A 13955-nucleotide genomic window follows, 5' to 3' on the forward strand; every position below is an offset into this window, starting at 1 on the left:
TTGATATATGATTTGTTTTAATTTTTATAGTTGATTTGAAAAAAAATTCATAGGTGGGGCTATTTACTATGGTCAAGCATAAAGGCTGCATATACTAAACTATTTAGTTTTGTTTGTTCCAAACTAACAGAAATTGCTGTTGCTGGAGCTTTAAGTTAACAGTGTACTGTGAGCACGTGTGTGTGTTTGGTCTAGTCAGAGTAGCTGCTGAGAGGAGCATGGTTATCAGAGTAAGTAACGTCCTGTGGTGAGCTGCACCCAGGAGACTGATTACAGCCGTATAGCAGATGCAAATGTTATAACCGATCCTTTTACTTATGGCTTATAAGAACACACGTGATAGGAGAATATTACACTGACTCACTGAATTGGACGCAGCAACAGCACACAATGAGTTCTCTTTATTTATTAGATCCTGTATTTGCTCTTAGATTTAGTATTCTGGTTTTGTTTCAGTTCTGTAAACCTGTAATATTTATTTGGCGAGACTTGTAAGACAAAAATTGACCATGGAACATCAGGTTTTCTCTCTGCTGTTAGACGTGTTCCAACAAATATTCTGCCCGTCATGAGCCCACATTAAGTAAACCGAGCAGATGTTCATTACGTTGTTATAGAAAAGACAAAGTGGAATTGGCCAGCTCCTAACCTTATTAAATCCATCATTATGAAAATCATCTAATGAACGTTACTCATTTGTGGTCTTTGTAAAACAGTCCTATTTCTGCGGCCCTAATCTAAAAGGATGTGCCGGCAAATGCATTTAAGTAATTACACCTGATTAATTGAGCCAGAGTTGATGAGCAGAGTTAATTGACAGTCTAAATGAATTGAGCTAGGAGACACCGATTGGGAGGGTTGTCTTAAACGTTATTGGTACTAATGGGTCATGTTTCGGTTAATATTTGGTGATTTGATTTAAAATTAGGAATTAGTTAATTTGTATACAGGATAGACTTTTTTATGTGCATCACAGTGGTGTGTGTGTGTGTGTGTGTGTGTGTGTGTGTCACACCCACACTGTGCTCAAGTGTCGCTCTCATCCCATTATTAAAGGACAATAGAAAACCTTTTGGAAAAGACCCCATGCAGACTGTGTGAGCTGCTTAATTCTCTCTCTCTTTTTTCTGACCTCTCTCTCTCTCTCTCTCTGAGGAGTGTTTAGCTCAACAAATCCCCAACTCTAGCACCACTCTAATGATACTAATTGTCAGTGTAATTATGTATTGATCTGTACTGTGTGTGGGTGGTGCGTTGCATACATCATTATCAGGAGTAATCAGAAAATGTGGGGCAGGGGTTGTGCCTGTGTTGCGCATGCTAATAGTCTCTGTGTGTGTGTGTGTGTTTGTTTGCTTCAAGTTTTTTTTTTTAGTTGCCCAAATTAGCTTCCAGCTTTATGGTTTGATTCCCATGTAGATGAGCTAAATGTACGCAGTCAGCACAGGTCTACTTTTCATAATCATCTACCAATCATACATGTGGTTTTTCTGTGTTTTGTGTTAAAACAACAGGCCTGGGTAGCATGTACAGACACATTACATTTGGATGTGTCCCAGTATAACCAGTAGGGCAAAGAATAAGTACGTTTTTACTGATTTTTACATATAACCCCCAAAAAATGAGAAAATGCAAATGAGCTGCCATGTCAGAGTCCCTCAAAGTAATGAAAAATTGCTTTTAAGCTTTTTTCCCCAGAGTTTTGTCTTACTAATTTTTTCAAAGCAGATTTTCAACTCTTTTTTTTTTGCAGAAAAATATTTGAAAATTAATATAAAAATGATGACTCCAAACAGGTCTATATTTCTACATGTGAAATATAGACCTGTTTCTGTTTCTACATTTATTTTTTTTCCTATTTAATAGCTGGGTTTCTATGCAAATGTGAAATAATGAAAATTGTTTCACTTTAAGATGAACAGGGTGAAATGTTGGATTTCAGTTTCTTATGTTGAATCATATTACTTAAACTTACATTGGGTCACAGCGATCGTATACTTCTTCACTGACGCTTAATATGTCTTGGATTCGGTTGCAGGTAGCATTTTAATTTCTTGAAGAATCTTTTTCTGTTTCAAATCTTTAAATCTGCTGAACCACTCTTCCACTGCTGGTCACTGAGCAGCTCCATCAGAGCAGTTGGAGGTTAAGTACTTTGCTTAAGGGCACCTGTGGTGGTTGATAATAGAGGGAGGAAGTATGTTACTCATTCACTTTCCCCATCCACATTTCCCAGCTGGTGTGGGGATTTGAACTGATGATCTTTTGATCACAAGCACTCTTCTTGCCTGCCTGTGAGTTTACATTGGCATCAGTTTATTTTCAAGAGACTGTATGCTTCTTTGTGTGCATTTACGGGTATATTTCTTCCTGTACATACTCCCTACAGTATATATTATTTCTCCTCTGCCTCTGCCATTCACTTGGATTGTGGGATAAACATGTGGTGACAGCTTTTGGAAGCAGCTCTCTGAATAGCTGCCAACTCCTTGAGGTTTCACTGTCTGCCTGGAGAGTACTCAACATAGAAATTACTACCATGCAACCCATGAATATGGAATTGGTGCAGTCATCTCTTTTTCTAAATTATTGATCAGTGAGGATCCAGTAACATATTCTAGAAAAAGCATCTTGGAAGGAAACAATTCGTAGATTGTAAATAGTTTGGATAAAAATACATTTCCTGTTCAAACTTACTTTTTTCCCCCAATTATACACGTCTAGTCCTGAGTTTTAAATCATCAGCCTGTATAAACACTTTAGGTAGGATGACGAAACACTTTTCCCTCAAGATATTGTTAATGCATCGTGCATTTTGTCTAACACCTTTGAGACACAACCAATTATACACACTCTATCTCCATGGAGCCAGTAGCGTCACAGCTGACGTCGGTGATGAGCCTTATGAGATTTTTACGTCTTGTTATCCTAAACACACAGGTTGTTTTGGAGGCGTGCAAGTGTGTCTCTGTGTGTGGCTTTGTGCTTGTTTTTACATTTATGTACTACAGTATATGTTCATTGCACGTCATGTACAGTTTTCTCTTTTATGGAGGCCTTGGGGATTTGAGTGTTTATTAGCCTAGAGCAGTAAAGTTAAATGAAATGAAATAATTTGCAACTTTATACAAAAATACAAAAATGACTATCATAGCCTCTGAAGGTTTAAAAGAGTAGCTCACCGTAAAATTCAAATTCAAACTTTCTGTGTGTTTGGTGACAATAATACAATACAATTCAATAAGAGGGTGAGTCATTACTGGATGCATGAGATGATCATGAGCTTTCTCAGCTGTTGAGTCCTGGTGTCAGTGCTGTACATTGAAGAGATGTCAGAGTAAGCAAGCACCATAGAGCCTGTAATTGACTTTGACCTGGTATGAGGTCAGTAGGTGTGTGTGTGTGTGTGTGTGGCTGCCATATATTGTTTCTTTCCCTTTTGCTTCTGGCTAAATATTAGTATATGTGAGAGGGACCTATATTCTTCTTTGACAGTAATGTCGACTGACTTTGACCACACAGACACATTAGCGTGCCAACTTTGCATTATGAATGTGTAACTATGGATACCATCAGATACTAGGTTGCTTTTCTGCTTTACAAATCAGCACACGGGCGCATCCATGTATGCTTGCGAGCGCGCACACACACACACACACACACACACACACACACACACACACACACAAACTCTGCTGCATTGTGTTTATTCTTCTCGAAGAAACTACAGCAATGTCTCCATGAGTTCAAGGCCCCCGCTGAGATTTCTGGGTAATTTATGAGCTACCCTCTCCCAGAATCCCTCACTCTGCTTGGAGCCAGCCACATGTGCACAGTACTAGGAGTATGTTGGCAGGTGCAGGTGCCTTTTACTTGACGTGTGCGTGTGTGTGTGTGTGTTTGTGTGTGTGTGCACTGTGAAAACCTTTATCATCTGATATGAAAACAAGGTGGAAGGCTGCAGAGGAACAGCTCCTTTAGTTGATGCAAGATAATTTCTCTTTCCTACTGTCCACCTTTCTTTCACTTCTCTCCTGTTCGCATACACACACAAACACTATGAGACTGTAGGAAATGTGTGTTTATCTGTTGGCTCGACGAGGAGACAGCTGATGACTAGTGAGGAGAGAGGCGTCTTTTTTGCTGGCACACACACACACACACACACACACATTGCAGGCTGGTCTTGAAACCATGCTGTCAGCATTGATACCAGTTCTGCCCTCTCTTTTTTTTTTTTTTTTTTTGTCCGCTCCACTCCCATTCAGCTCTCCATGATACAAAAATATATTCTTTGTAGTTTTCTCTGTAGAAGCAAGTTTTTATGGAGCAACAGTGCCTGTTAATGCAACGCGCTGCCCAATTAATTCACACGTTGCTAAATGAACAAGTATTTTTGTGTTTGCCATACATGTTTTCCTTCCACCTTAATAGCCATAATTCACAGCAGTGTATTCAGTCAACACCATGTATGTTCCCAACTTCCCATACATAAGCCCATATTGTATTCTGCCGTTTCCATATGTTTTACTGAATGGAGGTTACTATTGATGAATTCCACTTGAGGTCGGCGATATGTGTGCTCAGACATATTTTCTTGACATAATACGTTAAAGAAATAGCAATCATAGGGGAATGATTATTCAACCATTTCGTTCAGCGTGGGCCAGCCAGCGCACATCTGTAATCAGTCAGTGTTATTGTGGGTTGAGTTGTGTATACACGCGTGTTTGGTCCCATATGAATGACTATATTTTATTGTGTTGCAGTGTGAAGTGGGTGAAGCAGCTCCACCCTGGGGAAACCACCACAGCAGTGGCTCTAGCTGTTTCTAGAGACCACTCTGGGTTTATATATAAATATATATGTATATGTGTGTGTGTGTGTGTGTTTGTCTTTGTGTGCAATCCTCGTATATTGTATCAGCAGTATCTTGGACACATATTTCTTTGTGACCTTGAATATCAGCTGACAGCTCACATGTACAGTATATACACACCATAAGTATAATGCTTCACTCTCAGCCTGTATATTAACCCTTTCAAAACTCACATTCAAAATAACAGCTTAGTGTTCTCAGTCTGGGTATATAGCAGTGCTTAAAGGCAGAATGAGTAGGATTTGTCGGTTGCGGTTTGTAAACTCAACATTCAAAGTTGGCCCCTCCTCCCTGGCTCACCAACACCAGAAGCGCACACCCACTTTTGTATATGACAACGTTGCTGTATCAGTTCTTTAAAAAAACACTGCCAACAGTAGTAAGTAACAGCTACCATCAGCTATACTTTATACCAGCACGTTACAGACACTAGCACTGAGTCTCCGATGATCAACTTACTGCGTTGGTTTGGGACTGCCGCGGTAACCGGCGTGGCTTGTGTGTTACAAAGAAAATTATTCTAAGCTCAAACTCAGCACTGCAGACCTCAAGAGTTATTTTCTCAAAACTTAGTTTGTAAAGTTATTTGCTTTGGTTGATAGTAGCGCTTAGTGTGTACGTACACTAGACTGCTAGCTACCATTTTTGGAAGATTACATTTGTTGTAACGGAAAAGCAGATACTTTAGCAAGCTAACTAAGCTAACCGCTGGCAACCTGCCTGTCCGACAGAAGACAGGCCCATTCATCCCCATCCTCTCCTTCAGTGCTCGCCAGCGGGTGAAAGCCAACCCAGAGTCACACTTGTTTAGGAAAGAGTTTTGTCCTCTTGGTGTTTCACCTCGCTATATAATGCGTTTTTTCTGTGTCCACCATTTTCGTAGCTTCCTCACACCCTGCGCGCTGTTATTGGTTGAGGGCTACACACCCACTGCCCAAAGGTTGACACCCAGAAACGCCCTGAACACAGCAAAATAAGAAAATACAGGCAGTGGGCAGGGTCTCTGCAGATACAGACACACTTCTAGTGGGTCATAAGTGATGATTGAGAGGGATATTTTTGTATGAGTCCATACATTGTTTTATAGGAAAATCCTACTCATTTAAAGAATCGTTGATTAATTGATTGGTCAACAGAATATTAATCCGCAACTATTTTCATAATCAATTATCAGTTGAGCAAAAATCACTAAAATTCATTGGTTACTCCTTCTCACAAGTGTATATAATCTATATGTTTAGTTATTCTTAGACTTATATGATGATAAACTGAATAGGTTTGGGTTTTTGATTGTTAGTCAGACAAAACAAGACATATGCTATTTTAAGAGTCAGTTTATAGCCAAAGTAGTTGATCGAGAATGGAAAATAATCATTAGTTCAACCTTTATATACAATCTACAAATGTATAATAATTGTTTTAATAAATACCCATTTCTTTGTGAAATAATAATTAGATTAGCTCCTGTTTTCATACTTCCTTTGAGTTCAAGAGGGGGTCTCAAGGAGAAAAGGCCCCAGTGAACTGCAAATCCACAAATTCATTCAGCGCCACATGCACCCCGTGAAAATCAAAACAAGAAATCTCTTCTTCTGAGTTTGTAAGACCCTGCTGCCAAAGTCAGTGGAAGGTTGTTGGCTTAACTCTTTCATCCCAGGCGGAGTCCTGTGTCTTTGAAAACACTGCAGAACGTTAAATACAGTTTCCAGCCAAAAGCCCTGCAGAGACCACAGAGGGGGAATATTCTTTCCATACTGAATATCAGCTCTAATTCACGTGGGAATCTTTTAGTGCCTTAAATTGCAGAACCCACATCAGAATGTAGCCTCCATTAAAATGCTTTCCAACCTCAAGGGAAACGCCTTTTATTCCATGCTGATCTATGCTGTTTAAACCTTCCAGACCTGCAGAAATGCTATAGCACCTTTACCCTCCAGTGCCCCAGAGAGACCCATATAGGCTACTGTGTGTATGTGTGTAATGTCCATTGTGTGTGAAGCGGTGTGTGTTAACCCTTATGGACTCTAGGGGCTACTGTATGCAGTATTTTCGACAATTAGTCTCCTCCATAGAAGATTAACTTATTTCCCTTTGGCTCTGATGGCCAAACGGCTCTTGTATATAGGTGTGTGTGTGTGTGTGTGTGTGTGTGTGTATATATATATATATATATATATAAATGTAATGTAATGTGTGTGTGCGGGGCTGACTCTAATCCAGATTGATGGATTTCTTTCCCATGACTATATGGTTTAAAATTGTTGCCCCTAGTAGTATGTCACATGAAGACGGTGGGAATTTGTTTTGTTGCTTGTAGCCAAATCTGTGTGTATACACAGAAAATAAACTGGAGGCTTTGGTTGAATGTGTGTCTCGGTGTGTGTGTGTATGTGTGCACCGGTTTACAAGCCCTCACGTGTGTGTCTGTCGGGGTGTGCTTTGTCTGTCAGTCGGCTTTGTTCCGAAAGAAATTGCCCCCTGGCCATTAGTGGTTACAAAAGAAAGTTGTTTCAGGTAATGGCTGTGTGTGTTCCTGTCTCTCACTTTCACACACGAACACACACACAGACGAACACATATATACAGAAGCTTTCATTAAAATGTCTTCTTTTCTTTTTTTCTTTGCTTTTACCATGGAGAGAGCAAGCTCTTTGTTGACTCCCAATGTTAACCCCCCACACACACACACACACACACACACTCACACACTCACACCTATCCACTCTTGGAGAACTTGGGGAACGAAATGCAAAGAGGTGTGTGAGGAACCGAAGAAAGAGTAGTGACTTGCCGAGAAGGAATTGATGAAGAGGGAGATTCAGAGCGATTAGGCGAGAAGGGATGGATGGACAGAAGTAGAAGAAGACAGGGAGGGGATATTGATGTTTGCTCGGTTACTGTAGCAGCTGGAAGGAGATGGAGAAAAAGAGTGAGAAAGTAGAAAAAGGCAGAATAACGGGTTATTGACATGTGCGGAGCTGCAGGCAATTTAGTCAGATCGGGAGGGAGAGAGAGTGAGGGAGGGGGGTGTTATCTTTTCTCCGGTGTGGATCAATCAGATGATGTAGTGATAAGACTGTGGATTACACCGCCATTTACACACTCTCCAAGTGTGTGTACTAACTCACACATGCGTCTGTTGGCTCTGGTTGACACTGACGCCCATTCAATTCCACACTTTAGCAGTCAGTCAGCAACCTTGCGTCTGACACACACACACACACACACACACACGCACGCTGTCACACACTGTCACAGTCACACACATTTGGTCTCTTGTCAAAAACAGTATTGACAAAGCAGCATCCAAAAAGTGTTTATTATTAAGTTAGGGTTAGTTATCGTTTAGTCTATAAAATTTCACAAAATAGTGAAACATGTTCATCACAATTTCCCAGAGCTCATGTTGATGTCCTAAAATTTCTTGTTTTGTCTTACTGTCAGTCAAAAATCCAAAGATATTAAATTTACAAAGATATAAAACAGAGAAAAATGGGGAGTCCTTTTAGTTTAACAAACCATTCATTGTCTGTGGCACTTTAACCCTGCCTGTGTGTGTGTGTGTGTGTGTGGTGACTGGTTAATATCATATGGGTCAGTGGATTGCCCGGGGCAATGGGCCCCTCGTGACACGGGAATGTTCCAGATATTGTCACATGGTCACCAGCATTACCGCCATGTCACCGCTGTGACAGAACACTTAACAATATGCTGTTAAGGTTTTGCACGGTGGGATTCAGTTAGGGAGAAATAAGGGTGAGTTTACGAATGGCTCATGTTTGAACAGGCTGCTTAACATGTTGAATAATCAAGTAAAAGCGTTGAAGTTAGATGACGCACCTAAAGATCTGTCTGTACTCCCACTGTGATATAGAAACAAATAACAAGTGGACCTTTAGACGGCTCTGCTGCTTTCAAGATTTGTTTTGAGGGGCGTCCTTGGAAATCACTGGGTTAAGACGCTTGATGTCTTGGGCTTGATCCACCTTGGGACCTTTTATGTTTAATTCCCTGCTATCTCCTAGTCCTTCTTCTGTTTAAGAAAAATAAGGTTTCAAAATACAAACAAGGGCATTATTTAAAGTGTACTGTGAAGCTGTGTATGTACTGAATCATAAAAAAATGCACATGACAGTATGCACTGTGTGTTTGTTATTACAACCTTGTACTTTCTTGTACTGGACACCAGACTGAAGCTTAAACATCTTAATACACATTAAACACACCAAACTTCATGTAAGACACACCCAAGAGAAGCCATAGAAAGCGTCTTTCACAACTTACATTCATTTTTTTTTCTTATTAAGGTTAAATAAAAAAAAAAAGACATCCTCAGAATCAGAATTGAATTTTGAACATTTTTATTCTTTTGTCAAACATCTTGTCCAATTGTTGTCTTTTCTTCCTTCCTCCAGCCGCTGCAGATAGACGATAACTTCTGCGGCCAGGACTTCAACCAGCCTCTGGGGGGAACCAGCACCATCGAGGGCACCCCCCTCTTCATCGACAAAGATGATGGCATGACCTCAGTGGCGGCATACGACTACCGCGGCAACACCGTGGCTTTTGTTGGTACACGGAATGGCAAAATGAAGAAGGTAGAAATGTTTGTTTTTGTTTGTTTCATTTTGGCTTTTTTATATTCCTTTTCCTTATACATTGAATGAAATGTTGTTTTTTTTGTTTTGGTTGATTCTAAGCATTGTAGTTGAAGGGAAATTGAACAAACTGGCTTGTTGGTATTTGTCATTTCAAGGACTTTAGTTGTGCATTTACACGAAGCACTTTGCGGGCACTTTTTACACTAAGATTAAATGCAGTCAATTTTTCTCGCGGCCATTTCCAACAGAACATTCAAGTGCCTCTTTAAAACCTGTTCATTTAACAAGCAATTTAAAGCAAGTCTGTGGCTACTCCCTCATTGATTGTCATGTTAGTCACGTCAGACATAAAATGTTACTGCTGGTGTCCCAACACCACGTACCGCCTCGCCTCTAATTTTAAGAGCTCACCTTCAATCAATCCAACAGCTATGACTGGTGAATGGCTTTTCTGTTCTGGTCAGTTGTGTAGTGGGGATTAATTTGGGTGGATAGATAGAGGGTAGGACAGAGGGATAGTGAGGTGATGGATGGATGGAGTTTTTAACTTTCTGTGTTCTGTTAAGAGTCTGACTTTTAGTTCAACTCTCCTTGAAGTAACTTTTTCTTTTGGAGAGCATTTTAGGAGTGAATTTCTTAATCCTTTTTGTTGTTTTTTTGTTTGGTTTCCACACTAGCAGTTTGGGTTTTTTGTCAACATCAGATAGAAATCTTGTACCATTTTGTGGGGGAATGAGAAAGCTCTTGGATGAAACCATGTTAACTGTACATTGATGCAACAGAGTGCCAATTGGTTCGAATATATTCTTGTTTGGTGCGACTGACTTGTACATAACTGTCTTTGTGATTGTATGTTACATGTACGCTCTCACAATATGCCAGAACTATGATTCTATCTGTGTAATGTGCTTGTGTGCAGCCTGGGTATTCGCTGCTATGTTTCATGCCTTTGTGTGTATGTGTGTGTATCCAGTCTATGGAGGACAGAGCTCTCAGGGTAAATGGTAGCTCATTAGAATTCACCCTGTTTCCCTCCGCACTGCTCAAGACCTGTCATCCATTCAATATTATGAATGTATAATCAGTCTGTGTGATTGTGTGCTTGTAATGCGTGTTTGTGTATGCACGCAGTGTTTGTGTGTTTGTCACTCACAGTACGCATAGTAATGTGTGCGCTAGTGATGGCATGGATTTGTGTGTGTGTTTGTGTTTATGAGGGAGCGGGAGACAACAAACAATACAATGTTGACTAAGATTCAGCACGGTGCATTTGTCAAAGTGACACCCATTCACTTAGCTTGGCAGTAGTCCCTTTATTTATTTAGCTATCGTCACATGTCTTTTCTTCTGTGCTGTTATGCGCTTTGGTTGAGGTATGAACATCACCTGGGAAAGCAATGCTACAGTAGGTTGTTGGGGTATGTTGTTTTTATGTGTGTGTGTGTGTTGTGTGTATGTGTGTGTGTGTGTGTGCACAACAACAGAGCCAAAGAGCCTGCAGTTCTTTTGGCTGCCTTCTGTTTCAGACAGAAAAAAACCCCAAAACAACAAGAAATCTGGTCTTGGAAAATATTCAATTTGCATAGAACGAGCAATATCTAAAACCTGACATTGAAGCACACAAACATTCACACAGACTCACAGCAGTGCCAGTTTGAGTCCTGCTATGAAGAAAAACCCAATAAAAATGTGACAGTAAAGGAGAAAGAGGGGAAAAAAGGGACAGATGAAGGAAAAATGGGAAAAGAGCAACTGAATTAGTAGCGTGTGATAACAGATTCTTCCTCTCTGATTTGGCAGATGTTTGTCCTCTTCTGTGTTTTTGTGTTGTCATTGTGCATGCAGACCATGATGCCATGATGTAGCATGTTCCTATTCGTACACTTTCCTCTGGAGAGCTCTAGTGTTGAATGCTGTTTGTATAGCCATGCCTGTGGATGTGGAAGGGAGAGAGGGGTAGACACAGGGAGAATATAAGTAGAATGGTTGATTGCACTAAAAGGAGGTAGTTTTCTAGTGTTTTTCTGCCATAGTTCCTGGAAGATGTTTCTGTTTTAAGTAACATTATTTTACCTGAAGCATCTCTTTATCCGTCATTTGGCCGAACTTGAAGGGCTTTGATATCTTATCTACACTCAGAGTCTATTTTTAACCAACTCTAATGCTCAAGGTTGTTCAGAGCAACAAGACGGTGGCACAAACAACATGCTTAATGCACTAATGAAGTCCCTCTGTGCTCTGTTGGTCACACACACACACACACACACACACACACACACACACACACACACACACACACACACAGGGGAAGCTTTTACTAATGAGTCCTGGTTTGATGGGACAAAGATAGGAGAGATACAAGGAGAGGAAGGGCGATAGAGAGATGAAGCAGATAGAGAGAAGAGCAATAGGAGGCAGAGGAGAGAAGGAAGTGATGAAGAGAGGTGATGTCCACTGGTGTGATCAACTAATTCCAGCGGTCATCTGGATACCGCTGCGGTCAAGGACACAGCGGCGGACTGGCCATCCGCTGCACTTAATATTTAGGATTAAAAGCCTCTGTTCCCTTTGACTAATGAAACAGTCAGGCTTGTGTCTCTGTTCATCTGTCAGCACGCCAGCTTTACATACTGTACCATATCTCACTCCCTCTCCTTTTTTATGTCTTCCTGTTTAAAGAAACACCGGAACTAAGCCACCTCTGTCTGTGTAGTAAAGCAGTCAGCAGATGGACATTCAAGGGAAACTCTGGTGATTTGGGCGTTTCTCTCGGCCACTTCTGCTCTTTAAGGCACTGTTGAGCATTGACAATGAAAGGGCATTCACCATGATCCACACACACTTGCACACATATACTCAATCTCAATAGGAGGTCTGAGGACATCAGACAAAAGAGAGGATCCTAGTCGATAATCCAATACCTTTTGTAAGCGCTTGTTTTTGTTTCTACACACACACACATTTACACACAAACGCATGTTAGGATTCCTCAGCTGCGCCCTCAATCGGGGGCCGTTTCGAGCCATCTGCTGTGCGTATGTGGCCAGCGTGCCAGGTGGTAGGAGCCCCCAGTGCCCGCCGTGTGCCCATTGTGGCTGTGCCAGGCTCAGGTGGGTGTGGTGGGGAGGTGCTGCCTAATGCCCATTCATCTGATCGGGACATCAATGAAGCAAACCCAAGGCTTCTGACAATAGCAAGAAAAGTTACAATATAAGTTGTAATGGCTAGTGTAACAAAAACAGAACACAATGGAAAAGGACCATTGGTCGGTTGGTTTTTATGAACAACTCTTGACATCAGATTCTGTAAGTTTGGTCGCTAGTTTTATTTGATCAAAAGCTATTGACAGCTATGATTAAAGATAGGCAAGAGAAAAAGATCATATTAAGTTTAACAATACAAAATAATAACAAGCGGACACATAGTCCTTGGGATGTGAGAGAAAGGTGAGAGAGAAAGGTGTTGTATAGCTTTTATTATGTGTATTGGAGGTGTGAGCTTTACCCAAACTCAGATAAACACATGCAGCTGTATAATTACTTTAAACTGAATTTGCTGACAAAAAAATTGTGAAAATGTCCAACAAACCAACATCTAACCTCCATAAACTTTCAACTAATCTAACAAGTATAATTAAATACTTGCTGCAGATAGTTGACCATGAAAGCTGTGATCAGTTCTATTTTCTGTAAATGTTTTACTGTGAAACACAAGCAGAATTTGGTGAGTTCACATACTGACTGCATTACAAATTCTAACTGTAGCATTGGTAATATTTTGTTTGAATATTGTGAAAACAGTTGTGTCTATTGTCTGATGCCTATTTTAAGTTGAAATAACCATCAGTATACATATTTTAACAAACCAAAGCTGGTTTCTTAATGTTTTTGGTGTATGTTTTTATAGTAACTATACTGGGCACGTGGCATATTAGGGAAGTGACAGTTTGTCATTTGTATGTGTATATTGCTGTGTGAAGTCATTGATGTATTCCACTGGGACTGCCGGTGTCATCATCGAGAGACCATGTCACGACCTAATTGACTGATATTTGTTATTCTACTATTGCTTAATGCTGCCCTGTCAAATTCCCCTGTGTGTGTGTTTGTGTTTGTGGGGGCATGTGTGTCTGTGGTTTGCATTTAAATGTCTGTATCCACCTCCCGGCCTTTACAGACAGGACCTCTACCCAAAAAGGAACAAATAAACACACTGTGGAAACACACCAATAACATTTGACCAGTAGATGTAGTCAGGGAGGAGTGACGATAGAAGAAATGTGTGTGTTAACTCTTTCTCTCACCCACTGTATGTGTGCTATCTTTGTGCTCGATAAGATTCTGAACTGAAAATCTTAATTGGAAAATATGGCATAGTCACTGTAGTTCTGTGTGTGTGTGTGTGTGTGTGTGTGTGTGTGTGTGTGGTTTGTGTCATCATTTGGCTCACCAGCCGAGCCATGAGTTCTTTGGCCC

The 13955-nt window shown here is 40.6% G+C and overlaps 1 protein-coding gene across 5 annotated transcripts in view; it reads left to right on the forward strand.

Moving 5' to 3' along the window:
• LOC122868706 (plexin-A1-like) overlaps positions 1-13955 on the forward strand; it is a 192745-nt gene that overhangs the window by 45091 nt on the left and 133699 nt on the right. For all 5 annotated transcript variants that reach the window (XM_044180937.1, XM_044180965.1, XM_044180956.1 and 2 more), the window contains exon 3: positions 9295-9477. In XM_044180937.1, the coding sequence (XP_044036872.1) occupies positions 9295-9477 (183 nt within the window). The remainder of the gene's footprint in view (positions 1-9294; positions 9478-13955) is intronic.

This window comes from Siniperca chuatsi, linkage group LG2 (assembly GCF_020085105.1).
Source record: "Siniperca chuatsi isolate FFG_IHB_CAS linkage group LG2, ASM2008510v1, whole genome shotgun sequence".
Lineage (NCBI taxonomy): Eukaryota > Metazoa > Chordata > Actinopteri > Centrarchiformes > Sinipercidae > Siniperca > Siniperca chuatsi.